This window comes from Teleopsis dalmanni, chromosome 1, assembly GCF_002237135.1.
Source record: "Teleopsis dalmanni isolate 2A chromosome 1, ASM223713v2, whole genome shotgun sequence".
NCBI classification, from domain to species: Eukaryota; Metazoa; Arthropoda; class Insecta; order Diptera; family Diopsidae; genus Teleopsis; species Teleopsis dalmanni.
Window position 1 is genome coordinate 58,310,240 of NC_051846.1, and position 15,521 is coordinate 58,325,760.

Genomic DNA, 15,521 nt, shown 5'->3' on the forward strand with positions numbered 1-15,521 from the left:
TCCATCTTCAAATTTCATATTTCTTGAACAAAGATCTTTGCCATCACCACAACTGGTGACAAAAGCCCTAGTGGATCAAATAACCTTGCTAAATCTGAGGTTGCGTTGCGCTTCGTTGTGCTGCAAACTGGTTCCAATTTGACGCATAAACTATCAGATTTTGGACACCAGGATAATCCAAAAGTTTTTGTGGTGTCGTTATTGTTTTCTAAGTCTAAATTCATCGTGTGGAATTCATTGTAGTAAACTAGGATGATTTGCGCACCATTTTCGCAATTTAAAACCGCTTGCTGTCAGTATTTTGTTTAACTGACTCTGGGTTTCCAACAATGTTTTCAAACTATCTGCCTCGTGTAAACAATCATCTACATAGAAGTCTTCTTTGAGAGCAGATGCACCTAATGGATAATTTTGCACATTGTCATCAGCTAAAGCTTGCAAATATTTGGTTGCTAGATGCTAGATTTGGTTGCTATGTTACTGTGTTGAGTACAAAATATTTTATAGGTTGATTCGGTACATTTCTCCAAACGATAAGCTGACATTGGCTGTCTTCTGGATGTACAAGTATTTGTCGATACATCTTTTCAATGTCTGTAGTAAACACAAATCGAGGAAGTTGAAATCGTAACAGAATAGACAATAGTTCACTTCGAGCAATTGGTCCGATGTGTAGTAAGTCGTTGCGAGATTGTCCTGATGTTGTTTTGGATGATGCATCAAATACCACACGTAACTTTGTGGTGGTACTGTCAGGCTTAAGAACACAATGGTGTGGGATAAAATAATACGATGACATAATCCTTTCAATGTCTATTTCGGTCATGTGTCCCAATTTTTTATATTCATCTAAGAAATCTACATATTGTCGTTTGAGGTGACTATCCTTTTAAATTTAAAAAATCTATTTATTTTAAAAATCCATTTATAGCAATGTCTTTCTAATCTCCTAAAGCGAATCTATCATTTATAAAGGGAAGACGCACGATGAACCGTCCCGTAACATTCTGATATGTAGTTTGAGTGAATTGAGCTTCACATTGTTGCTCTGCTATTGAGAAGACTTTTGAGTGAGTATCAACTTCTTCAACCTTCCAAAGTTGTTCTATTGCATTTTGTAAACTATCTTCTGATGCTATCCCACATGTTGCAATTATTGCGTTAGCATTTTGAATTTTTACAGATACGATCCAGCCAAGCATAGTGTTCTGTAGAATTGGTAGTTCCCTTGAAAGTTGTGTTTGACCAGGACTTAGAAGTTGATGGTAAAATTCTACTCCAAGCAACATATCAACTTTGTCAGACTTATAGAATGTAGGATCTGCTAATTGGATGTTACTGGGCAGATACCAATCTGAAATTTGTAAATGCTGCGATGGTTGATTGTATAGAATTTTGGGTAAAACAAATGCTTCAAGTATTGTTTTGTAATTGGTCACTTTTGATTGTACAGAAACTATTGTACGACTTTTAGAATTCAATTTTCCGATTTCTACGCCTTCGATGCAAATTGAACTGGAGCTTACTTGCAGACCCAATCTGAATGCCAGTCGTTCAGTCACAATATTAATTTGTGAACCTGAATTCAGTACTGCTCTGCGCTCGACTGTTCTTCCATTAGAGTTAGATGCTAAAAGTTTTGCTGTTCCCAAAAGAACGAAACTGATCCTACCAGAATTGATGGATTACATAAGTGTTGTTTGGGCAAATGGCCTTGAAGTGTTTTCAACTAACTTCTGTTTTGAGGATTGAACTAGTTGTCTATTTTGATGCAACAGTGTTTTATGTCTTCTTTGGCATATGGTGCATCCCCTGGAACATTGTAACGGCATATGACCAGGTTTCATGCAGTTTGAGCACAATTTATGACGTTTTAGTAAATCGTACTTCTGTTGTATGGATTTACGTTTGAAATTTTCACATGAAAATAACTGATGGTTATTATTGCAAGTAATACAAATGTTTTGCAAGCGAGGAAGCGATCGGACGTGTATTAAATCGTGCGCGTAAAATTAAAAGCTCGAACGCATATTTGGTGTGCCGCGTAGTTAAAAGGTGGTCAAGCAAAAGGTATTAAAGAAAACAATAATTAAATTGCCGTGAATAAGAGTGTTGAATTTGGATATAAATAGACTAGTTCAATTAATTTAACTTTACAAGAGACTGCAAAAGGCCGGAAAGCTATTATTTCTTGTGTTTTGCGCAGGTATAAGCTACTCATCTCACTTACACTCTGGAAAGAGTCAGCTGCTAGATTCTTGTGGATTGTATGATCAGCTGCTTTTTGCTTTTCTTTCTTTTTGTGAAAAGCGCCATCTATGCCCCAAACTTTGTTTTTTTTTATTTATTTAACAATTGTCATGTAGGCCTGGGTAGGGGTAAACGAAGAGTTAATAAAACAACGTGAATATTAATGACGTTAACATACCTTGAACTTTATGTAGCTTCCATGGGTACTTCAATTATATTTTTTTTTTTGGGTTGTAATTATATCTCCACCAATAGTATTCCTCTTGCTCATTAAAACAATTTCGGTTTATTAAATTCACAACGTGCATTGCGCGCACGCTATCAGTAAAAATAGAAGTAAACAAAAGTGGTAAACAGAGAAGGCGAAAAGTAAAGCTTTTACGTTCAAGTCTCGTTTGTTTAGTGCAATGTAGTTAAGGCGAACTTCACTAAAGCTTCAGTAAAGTTTGACTTAATGAGAGGGGATAGTATTGCCAAGTGCGAATAACCACTCGAAATATCTAAGACAAATTGTAGCTTTATTGAAAAGGAGAAAGAAAAAAGAAGCTTTATTAAAGGTTATTACTCTCAAGCCAAACAAGGCCAGCTAACGCAAATTAACGAAAGCAAGCTTTGGTAACAGGATCACTAACGTGATAGGAATTTATCAGTTAGGCGAATTGGATATAAAAGCCATAGCAGACACGGTGATGGTCTTTTTTTTCCTTTGCTGTTGGTTGATGAACTATCGAAATTTAAAAGTACTGATAAAAGTCAAGTTTGTTTCAAAACCTAAGATTAAAAGAAAAGAAGTGAATAAAAGTGCTAATAAAAGCCAAGTTTGTTTTAAAACCCAAGAGATAATAATTAAAAATTTCATTAAATTTGAAAAGTGCTAATAAAAGCCAAGTTTGTTTCAAAACCCAAGAGATAATAATTAAAAATTGAAAAGTGCTAATAAAAGCCAAGTTTGTTTCGTCTCTAATAATAGTCTTAAAAAAAAAAAAAAAAAAGTGGATCAAATGCATGAGTTTTATGCCAAATAATGAATAGTTTTTTTCTGAAATATGCTTAAATAATAGAGACATATGCAAATATATTATGACAAGTCAAGTGCAACAGAAGAATGCGTGTAAATTTTGAAATGATACATAAAACTCATTAGTGATCAACAATTATAACATAATAAATAAAAATTTGGGGTTCTTCTAAATGAAAACACAAAAAGAAGCCGAAATAAAGTGATAAAGCTGTTTTGTGGCGAAATATTAATACCTTTATTGGGGATATAGCGGTTAGTGAAGTGATAAATAGTTAAACTAGAAGACATGACCATAAGGATATTGGACCGGTAGCAAAATTCACTTTTGTTGGAAGGATTCAACGGGATCATACACACCGTTAACGCACAACGGTGTACAGGTATTCCTGCACTAGAAAAAATCTATCTTATACTGAAACACACGTGTCTGCATTTATATTTTTTTTTTATTTTTTTTATATATTTTTTTTTATTAGATATATTCCATTGTATATTTTTAATTTTCACTAACATATAATTGTGATGAATTAATTAAAGTTACGAATTAAATTTGGATGTTAGAAAGATTACCCTGAAAGTTGAATTGTATTAATTACTAAATATTGTCTTAAAAATTGCATATGGTATATGTATATAAAAAAAAAGGGAAAATTAAAATTAGGAATTAAATTTGGATGTTAAAAAGATTACCCTGAAAGTTGAATTGTATTAATTACTAAATATTGTCTTAAAAATTGCATATGGTATATGTATATAAAAAAAACAAAAAAAAATTAGGAATTAAATTTGGGTGTAAAAAAAAAAAGATTATCTCGAAAGTTGAATTATATTAATTACTAAATATTGTCTTAAAATTGCATACGATATATATACGAAAAAAAAAGAAGAAAATAAGAGTAACGAAAAAAAAGAGAGAAAAGAAAAAAAAAGATTTTTAAATTTTTTTATATTAAAGAGTCATAATTATATAAAAATACATATATATATATTTTTTTTATTATTCATAAGTTTCAGCTAGGTCAACAGCAGCGTGGGTGACGTCATTCTAGCAGCTGTAAGGTAAGACACGCGAACTTATGTAAAGAGAAATTGTTGCTTTATTTAAAAATTTAGTTAAAAGATTGGGTTGTGTATATTCCTTTTTCTCTCTTAATTGTTTTGTTTTTTTTTATTATGATATTTTTTAGTTAAGTTTAAGATTACTAAGATTATTATGGTCATGACTTTTGTTGAATAAAAAAAAAATAAAAGGAAAAAAAAATTTTTTTTTTGATGGAAAACTCAAATAATATGCAGGAGTAGGGTTTAGTTATTTGGCGGTTGTGGAAGTGCTAGGGAAAAATAGAATGCATATAAGTTGAAGAGTGACCGAGTGAATGTAGTGTGAAAGATGTTACAGACAAAACAGACGAGGACGTTTCAAGCTGCTGCAATATAGCGAATTCAATCAGGCAATGGCTATATTGTGATTGTGTTAGATGTAGGTTCCGCACAAAAATGGTTTTCTTCCACAGCAAACAGGTGACATGAATTTTTGTTGATATCCGCGATTGTTGCTGAGCGTGAGAAGAACCACCCCCAAAACCGGCGAGCTTACCGGGCTGGCCACCATGTCACCGCTCCACGTTCACTGCAGTGTTACTTCGCCCACCGAAGACCGGACACAACAAATGGCACCCAACGTAACACTAATATGAAGACAGGACCGAATTAAAAGACGTAATAAATAACAAAATAATAATATTATAGATATATCTATACAATCCATAATAATTTAATAGACATATATATATATATATAAAAAAGAGGAGGTTTTGAAAAGTTTTAAAAAAAAAATTTTTTTTAAAGGATATTATTTATATATACAAGGTGAGATGAAAAAACTGCAACAAAGTAAAACGCCATAATTTTTTCATTTTTTTTAAATTTTATTGAATGAAAGCAAAAAATGTCGGAAATAACATCAAATTTGAGAATCGGTTTAGATTTGTTCGAATTGGCCACCTTTGGCCCGAAAGTGGCTCTGCGGTATTTTGTCCCATTCTCGGCGAAGCGCTTGCTTGAGATGATCGACACTTTGGTATTTTTTAGTTCCAACCTTGCTTTCCAAAATACCCCAGGCACAATAGTCCAACGGATTGGCATCCGGAGATTTTGGTGGCCATTGTGCGGTGGAAATGAAGCGAGGAACCTCATTTCTTAACCATTCTTGGATGGCGCGTGCTGAGTGCGATGGTGCTGAGTCCTGTTGGAATGTCCAAGGTCTGCGGCCGAAATGTTTGCGTGCCCAGGGCTTCAGAACTCCCTCCAAAATATTTTCGCGATAGATTTGCGCATTTAATTTGACACCACGGTCGATGAATACGAGCGGCGAGCGACCATCGGCTGTTATGGCGGCCCACACCATCACCATGGCCGGCTTTTGAGTTGTGATGGCCAACCGAAGTTGCAAATTTTCAGCTGACCTCTCTGGCAAGTAAACACGATCATTTTGTTTGTTTACAAACTGCTGGATAACGAATGGTTTCTCATCGGAGAAAACCAAATTCGGCAGTTCACCACTTTCGGCCAAGCGAAACAACTCTTTAGCTTTTTCGAGTCTAACTTTTTTTTGCGCATCAGTAAGATCTTGCACTTTTTGGAACTTGAATGGCTTTAGTCCAAGCTCATTTTTCAATATTTGCCGAATGGCATATTGCGATATGTTCAGCTCACGAGCCATTTTTCGTCCACTGCGACGCGGATTTCGTTCAATTCGCTTTTTCACTTTTCGAACCATTTCTGCCGATGTTGCTGTTTTTTTTCGTCCACTTCCTTGACGTCGGGCTACGCTACCAGTATCATGGTAACGAGCGATGGTACGAGACACAAAACATTTATTCACTTCTAAATGCTGGAGGGCTCTAACGATAGCCACTTGTGGTTTTCCAGCCAAATGCAAAGCAATCACACTATCACGCTTGAATTCCATCACAAATAACTTTTTTTTTGAAAAATTCCCACCAAAATGCTTTTGTGCGCTTGTAAACAATATAATGAGCTGTCACTAGAATAAATCTGACAGCTGTGGGACGAGCGGTTTAGAAATGACAGCAGTCTGAAGTTGGTTGCAGTTTTTTCATCTCACCTTGTATATATATATATATATATAGATATATAATTAGCACTCAGTAATAATCGATTGAGTGATCAATCAAATCGGATATACCAAAGAATGCTTTTGTTTTCATTTTTGAGAAACAGAACCACCTAAATCAAAGTAATAAGATGGCTAGATTAGCAATATGAAAGCCTTATAAAGAGCTCATAAAGAAAATATTCGCCCACAGAGATATTATTATAAGAAGGAATGGAAGACCATTAAAAATAATGTGTTAAAACAGCGGACAATCATTTACATATAATCAATTTTATAAATTATAAAAGAAAAAGTTTGACAGTAATTTGTGGAAAAATATCCATACTAAACCTCTGATCCACACCAAGTTAAAATACTAATAATAACAATATGTAGGGTTTATTCACACTATATTCATTATGTAGTTTATTTTGTTTCTTATACGATTACTAGGAATGTGAATCCAAACCTTTTAAAGAATTATATGTCAGGTTTATGGGAATATATCATTTTGATATTTACTGACTTTAAGTACTAAACCAACATATTTAAAGAATTTGGAATTATAATTTCGATTACGTATTACATAGAAAGTACGCATAAAGAGCTAAGGAGCAAAACATGTCAATCTGATCATATTTCTTAATATATCTTAACTTGATCTTCACATATTAAATAAAAAATAAAAGTAGAAACCCATACCCGAATAATCAAACTTTTTCTCTCTCTATTTTTGGATGGTAAATAGTTCATCCAAAAACAAAACTAAAAAAAATTGCGTGAGTGTTCAAATTCGGTATATTACCCGAGATAGAAGCTGTAAAAGAAAACTTTGTCGAACAAAATTTTAGTCAAAATGCTCTCAATATCTCAAAAATGGATAATATAAATCTGGTGGTATTAGATTAGGTTTTTATATATAATTTTTTATACTTCTTAAGCTAACAAATCGCCTACGGAAGTTATTTAAATTGAGTTCATTTGTGTGTTAATAAATAACTCAAATTTGACAGAACATGTCAAATTAAAGAAAATTTTGTATTTTATTGGCACATTAAAGTAATAAATATGCACAGGGATATTATCCAAAGCAAAACATTAAAACTTTTCAATATGATACATAGATGGAGCTTAAAACAGAATACAAGTTTTTTCATACTTATGCCGTAGAGTAATCCTTTAAAAGCGCCGCAAATTTTTTTTTTAAATTTTATTAACTAATAGAAGTTTATATTGAATATTATTTTGCAATATTGTTTAGCAAAAAAAATTTTAAATATCTGTTACAATACACGTTGTTGTTGTTGTGATTTGAGTTAGTGCTAATGCTCACTTTTACTCTTCTCTGGCTAGGGGGGGCTTATACCTGCCCCATATTAAGCTTTAACTATACTAGAATTATTATCATTTATTTATCTTCTAACTGATGACTGACCGTAGATCAGCATATCTTCTTGTCCTGAGGAGGACTTAAGGTTTGTTAGGGCGGGGTTGGGCAACGTATCAACTTTTGTGAATAATTTTAGGGTTCTGTTAATGATATATTTTTTCACTGAGTCGATTCTTAGATCTCTATGCATGTCTGTTGTTTTAATATACCAAGGAATCTGAGATAGTATTCTTAACGCCAGATTTTGTGTTATCTGTAATTGCTTTATGGCACTATTTGAGGCTTTGCTTTATGTTACACATCCGTAGGGTAGTGCTGGCTTAATTGTTTGAGTATATAATAACTTTCTATTTTTGAGGTTGAAGCATGTAATATCTTAAAAATGGTATATAAAAAATCTAGCAGATTTTCTTCTTTTAACTCCTGCAGTTACAGCACTTTAAATTTATAAGTTGTGTATTATTTTATAAATTCTTTGATAATACTATAACAAAATGTATTAAACACCTTCATTCAACATTTTCAGATTAAAGTTAACAAACATTGAACATTATTAAAATGCTACTTATATATTTTGTTAAATTTTTTAAATTTATTCTCAATAACAAAGTATGTAAAAACAAGTTTGAATAAAATAGAACAAAATACAATACAATTTACAATAGAAAAATATTTTTATGAAGTTATACAGCTTTTTTATTATAAAAAAAAATTATAAAAAAAGAACATTAAAGAAAAAAGAAACCATTGTTAGAAGTGGACAAACCTAAAAGTTCTTCTAAAGCCACTTTTATTAGAGAAAGTGTTCTAATAATGTCTATTATAGTATGTATGTTATTTTGTGTTTGTCAATCTTTTTTTTTAAGAACAGCTTTAGATACTAAAATCTTAACTGTAACGTTTGTGTTGGACAGAAAATTAGAAATAAATAAATACGAGTAAAATATTTATGTTTCTAATAAAAAATCATTGATTAATGGGTGTGAATGAATATTACTGCAACTGCAATTTATTGATGAAACCAATTTCAACATTGAAAAGAAAATTAAAAAAAAATAAAATAAAACTAAAGTAAAATAAAAAATAAATAATACAACAGTTTCATTATAAGAAATTTAACCTACAGCAAAATGTTCGTAGTAGATTTTCATTTGAAATCACTTTTCTTTTCAACGTCAGTCAACTACTTTCTCAGTCAATTTGAAGCGTTGCTAACAAAATTATCAAAAAATACAAAAAAATAAAATAAAATTAAGATGAAAAAATTAATGCAACTGTTTGGAAATGCGTTTTTGAATGAAAGAGAAATTATGCACTTTTTAATAACAATAATAAAAACAACAATACCATAATCAAATGAGTGCTTTACGCAGGCGTGTTGCAAATGCGCTCACTGTAAATCGATGCAACACCTCTATGCGTTACTCCGAATGGAATGCAATGGGATGTGATCTGATGCAAATGTCGTAAGCAATTGGTAATAGTAATAATTAAATAGATGATACTTAATTTTAACCTAGGCGTATAATGTAACAAGGTGAAAAATTGCAAAATTCGGAATAGTTTTTAATATAGAAAATGTTTATATAGGGATTATTTATAAAAATGTACAAGCTAATTTTTTATCTGCTAAATATTGTTGTTTTTCCACTGTGTAATGCATATATTAAGGTTTAAAAGGTGAAAAAAATTACCAGAACGCGTTGTGGGTACTCAAAAAAAAAAAAACAACAACGCGAAATTCTTATTATGCCGTTTTCAAAATAACGCGTTATGGATAATCCGGAACGACCACAATGCGAAGTTCGCAATATGGCACTTATAAAAACAGTTACAACTTAAGCTTGTAATAGAGAAATGTTTTGACGCATCTTGAAATCTTGAAGCAATTTTTATGTTATTATCATAGTTTGCATCGTCAAATAAAATATTTATAACAGGTGTGGTTTTATAAGTTGGTGTTGCAAAAGATATTGTTTGGCTAAAAAATGGAAATGTGTCTCTAAAAGCATCAACTGTGGTTTAGAATATCATAATAGTACTCTATACTAAAATACATATTTTAGTCTTAATAACAATATTTACTATTTCCATCACTAATAAATTTCTAGAAATAAAACTTTTTATTTATAATAAAATATTATATTTTTTTTTTTTTTTTTTTAATTCTGTTAATTTAGTGAGGGGTTGTAAGTAGTGTAATTTTTTTTCGCTTCATTGTTATTTTTGGTATCATCCAGAATGCGTTGTTGCATTTCTTAATTATCAGAATGTGTTTTGGCTGTTTTAGCAAATATTTCATATCACGGTCGTTCCAAATTATCCACAACGCGTTGTGGCTGTTTCAACAAGTGCCATAACAGGAATTTTTCTTGGTGATGTATTCGAGTTATTCACATTGCGTTGTAACTGTTCCTTTTGAACCAATCATATACATATGTCTTGAGATTTTTTTTCTCACTGAGAGAAGTTTTTTTAAATTCTTTATATCCACACTGCGTTATAACTGTATTTTTTTGAGCCAATCATATGCATTTGATTTGAAATTTTATTTTTCCACTGAGAGAGGTTTTTTCAAATTCTTTATATCCCATTTTGGTCAAATATGCTTTCTTAGTGAATGTATTTTTTTTCGATTTCGATTAAAAAGAATGTTATTACTCTTGTGTTTTATAAGTTTCATACTATTCCGAGCTATCAATGACAGTACATTAAGCTAGTACTTTTAAGCGGATCTCCAGAAAAACAGTTAGAACACAATATAGATAATTACGTTATTATGTTATATCCATGTTTCTTAAAGACAAGTTAATCGAACCTAAAGTATATGCACTTTTCAATCTTATTTGCTTAAAATATAGTTAAATCATCAAAGGAATTTCTTAGTATTAAAGATATTGTAAAAATTTACAAGCTAAGCTTAAAATTATTATAGTGAATATCATTTTTAACAATCAGCACCAAACCATTTATGTTAAATTGAAATGCTTAGGAGAAAAGCATTTCAATTGGCAATTTGTTTAAGTTCATATGCAATTATTTATGTACTTAAAGTATATGGTATTTTTATTTATTAATAAAAAAATATTTTCTGCAAGTTTTTCCAGTACTTCCACATATAACAACCAAATGTTCATTGACTTTTACGTAATAGAGCGACTAATTTTTTTAAAACTTTGAACCTTGAGGTCAAATGTAAAGATTGTCATTTTAAATATCAAACAAAAATTTTAACTTTCACCATCTCTTGGTTTAGGATGTTGCCATGTAGTTGGCAAAGCGCATCTTCATCCTTGGATTCGTACTTGTTATGCAAGTGGTATTGCTTTTTTTTAGTTAAAGTGGAATATCTGCAAATAATTTATCGAATTTGCAAATTCCTGTTTAAAAAAAATACTTTTTTCTCAGTTACACAACTTGAGTTGCCAAAATGGTTGTTTGTAATACAATAGTTTAAACTATTAAATAAAAAATTAATTATTTGTTGAATAGCATATTTTAAGAAAATAAAAATTAATATATATAATTTGAAAATAAGAGATGTTAATAGTAAGAAAAGCTAGTGGAGTGGGAAAACACATGAGAGGTCTTATCTGCTTTGAGACATCTATGTAATATTCAGAGATTCGTCAAAGTTAATGTATTCGTTTATAAAATAGATGCAAATGCAAGGGTCTAAATATTGGAAATACACCAAATACATTCATTCTCATATGCAAGCCTTTATCAATAATTACTTTAAACAATTCTAAGAATATGGAGGCTAAAACTAATTACTAATTTACAATTATGGAGATATGGCAGAATGAAAATGACAGTGAGCTGTGACATATTGTTAAAATCAAACTCTAATATTAAATGGAATTCACAGAAGATCCGTCCCAACGATTTTTAAAAAAAAAATACAAAGAAAGAATAATGAAGTTATATGCTCACTATCTAAACAAAAATTAATTGAATAAGTTGAAGTAATTCTGAATAAAACACAATTTTAAAAAATTCACGAGAGTCTAAGTAAGGATTAAAAAAGATAAGATAAAAAAAAAAGATATACCTAAGGTAGGCACTGGTAGTTTCCACTATTAAAATTGCATCACTAAGAGGAAGTATAATAAAGTTAAATTAAAAAGTTCAAATTAGAAAAGTATAGCTATACTGAACTATATAACTTCAATAAAAAAAACCTTAAGTATTTGCATATACGATTCACCTTTATTAGGTACATAATTCAATATAACGACATTCATATTGCTGAAAGTCAACCTGTCAATTAAAACAGTATTTTTAATAAGTCACATTTCACAATAGCGAAGTAGCTGACAATGTTGTGAAGGAGATTGCTCTAAGTTCCTTCATAGGACCGAAATCTGTATCAGCACTCGAAAACATAAAAGTTGTTCGAGAAGGCCTACACCAATTTCAAAAGCATAACTCAATCGAATTCATTTGTTCAACTAAATAACAAAAATTGTGAGAATTTTCTGAGTCCAAACAGATTTCAACTCAGACTTATCACTGGTTTCTAAAGAAGATATGCTAACTACCACCTTTCAAAGTCTTAAGTCTTTAGAACAAATACGCAATATATTACTGAAGACAATTCGCCTGATTTTTTTAAAATGTGTTTAAGTAATGGTATTTGGGGGTTTTTGGGTTAGGTTAAAGCCCCTGTTTAAGTAACATAATACATTTAGATCAATCGGATTTCAGATATGTTTAAACGTTTAACACACTTTTCGACAACAGATCGAACTGAGAAGTATTGGTTCAGTCGAAGTTTTCAGTTTTTTATGCGGTTTTTTTATATCTGGTTTAGTTTTTCATATATGGGAAAACATACTTTGGATGCATTTTAGTTTCATTCTAACTGTTCTAGAAACAAATGATTTATTACTTAAGGCAAGTGTTCGAGGACTATACTGTATTGTCTTCAGAAATAAAACTGTGTGGCTTTGCCTACTAGATTTTATTGGTAGTGATTATTCTTTGCTGGCAAATCAAAATGATTTCAACTTTGAAATCAAGTGTCATTCATAATATACAGACTAAAGTAACATATATATTAAAAAAAATATTTTTCTTAATTTATTTAATTTGTTCTCTTTTCGAATCGATCTGTTTGAAATTAAAAAGCACTGTGAAAGCCAAAATTAATATTTTTATTTGGGTGTTTTATAAATCTGAAAGAGTTAAAACACTTTATTTTTGTTCTGAAAACACAGTGTTTTAACTATAAACTCTCAACGCGTCAAAAACTACATAAAAAGGCATATTTGGCAACCCATGCGTTACCGACCATCTACCTTCATACAAGCGAATATGCAAACACATAGGCTTTAGTTTGTTTATGTTACACTAGGTATAAACAGGAAGTTCAATGTCGGTCTGTAAGATACGAGTACCGACTTGAACTACCGCCAACGATATTATCAACCATACCAGCTTGTCTGCTTTAATGCTTTCCATCCCAAATAATTTTGAAAGCTTTTAATGGATCGTTCATTATCCGTCAAGCGGGTGTCTTTGGCTGTGAAGAGAAATTACTTTGGTAGTATGATGATCCAGCTTGATGACTATCTGCCAATAGGTCAAAAAAATAATAACTTAACTAAATTGCCTGTTGACATTTCGTTTGATGATCATTCGCCATAAGAGGCGTATGTGTACAAAGTAACAAGTAGCGTGATGACTGAGATAAAATTAAAATTAATTGTAATTGCAGTTGCAGTTGCAAAAAGAGTTGTGATAGTTGCCAATGGATGGCCAACGTTTTTAATGGCATTTGCACATGCGCATCTGCCACAATTTCAACTGAAAATCTGCAATGTTGCTATTGTCGGCTGCATTGCAAATTTTTCCAACTTCGAATTTTTCTTCATCAACATTAAAATAACATTTTACTGTAGTATTATGCGTAAAATTAAAATTCACAACATGTGAAATAGTATTTTAAATTTTTTATTTTAATTCTTTTATATATTTTTTTTATTTTTACTAAACGAAAGTGAAAATTGTTGGTACAGATATACTGGTATACATAGTTGTATACGTGCTATGCTAGCTAAAGTTTATTATATTATAATTTTTGTTTTTCTTTTTGCATATGAAATTAATATGCAATAAACAACTTGAATAGTAATAATAATAATTAATTAAATTAAATTAAATTATGTTTATAATTAATTAAATAAGTAAGTTAGACCTATAAAAAGTTTAGTTAAACTGTGAATAATTAGCAATTTTTAAAATATAGCTTTATTTCGTTAACCACAGAGAATAAAATAGAAGTGGTCAAAGCGTCAGCTAACAACACCAAAAAAGGAATACATATATAAAAATGTAAAAAATGATAGAAAATACAAAACAGAAAGGAGAATTTTTTTTTATTATTTATACAATTGCGCCTAATTAAAAATAAAAACTAAGTAGCAATATCGGGGACTTACAATAGTCGATATTAATCCTTATCTATAATATTATAGTATAATGATTAATGTTAAATTTAATTAGTTAAATCAGACGGAAAAATAAATATTCTGTAACAAATGTCGCTATTCATCGTTATTAGAAAACAACAGGATGGATATAAGTCTGCACATCAAATTATGGGTACTGAATAAAGAGCTATTAAGAATATTGCAGTATTGAGGTAGTAATAAGTTGGCTAGTGAAATATTTGAAACCTTGTGGTAATGAAAGCATCATTAATAATGACATCATTAAAAACATCATTGTGGTAATAATAAAAGAATAAACACTTTTACTGTTTATTGAAGTATTCATTGCTTATTGATGGAAACTAATATTGTGAATGTCAGCCAAATATATTTTCATACAAAGAATTGAAATTATTAATCAAATAAGATTCATGTCAAAAATTGTTAAAATTTTTAGTAAGTAATTTGTAAAAACTTAAAACTGTTAAGATTTATTCACTTTAATTCAAAATATCAGCAATTATTTTGATTCATTCTTGACATAAAATGACGATAGGTTTTTTGTTTGACAAGAATTTATAAATTGACAGAAGAATAGGAATATGTCTTTACTTCGAATAGATAATACTTACAATAACATGAATTGTAATTTATCAAAATAATTTTTAATCAATTTACAATTAATTGCACAATTTTTTTTAATAGAAAAGTTTCAATCAATTAGTTATACATTCAATATAGTTGGGGTAATTATTTGCAAAGAAAAAACTAAAATTGATTATTATGGTGTCGCACGTTTACAAAGATAAACTGCATAAGGATTATATTACAGCAATTACAATAAAGAGTCATTATTTAAAGAGCTTCTAAAGTTTAGGTGATATCAAAAAGGAATCTATAATAATGGGCTTAGCGGTGAATGCGAGCAAAACGAAGTATATATTGGCTACTGGTAGAAATGTGCACGGCTCGGACGCGAAGCTAGTGACTGACAACCAAACTTTCGAATCTGTCTATCTATCTTAGCACCGTCGTAACAAATAACAATGTTAGCCTGGAGATCAGACGAAGTATCACCACTGCCAATAGGTGTTATTATGGGTTCAATAGGTAATTGAGATGTAGAGCTTTCGCTCAACAAACAAAACTTAAGTTTTATAGGTCCTTCAGTCTTCACTTGTTTCTTTATGGCGCAGAAGCATGGACGTTATCACAGATTGATGAAGCAGCACAAGTAGTATTCGAAAGGAAAGTTCTTCGTAAGATCTTTGAACCTCTACAAGTGGGCGACTACCGCATCCGAAT

The 15,521-nt window shown here is 30.6% G+C and overlaps 1 protein-coding gene across 1 annotated transcript in view; it reads right to left on the reverse strand.

Moving 5' to 3' along the window:
- Positions 1 to 234: 234 nt before the first annotated feature.
- LOC119682029 overlaps positions 235 to 15,521 on the reverse strand; it is a 60,212-nt gene continuing 44,925 nt past the window's right edge. The window contains exons 11-14 of the mRNA XM_038095366.1: positions 1,735 to 1,889; positions 987 to 1,668; positions 521 to 886; positions 235 to 459 (exon numbers count right to left, since the gene is read on the reverse strand). Coding sequence (XP_037951294.1) covers positions 235 to 459; positions 521 to 886; positions 987 to 1,668; positions 1,735 to 1,889 — 1,428 coding nt within the window. The remainder of the gene's footprint in view (positions 460 to 520; positions 887 to 986; positions 1,669 to 1,734; positions 1,890 to 15,521) is intronic.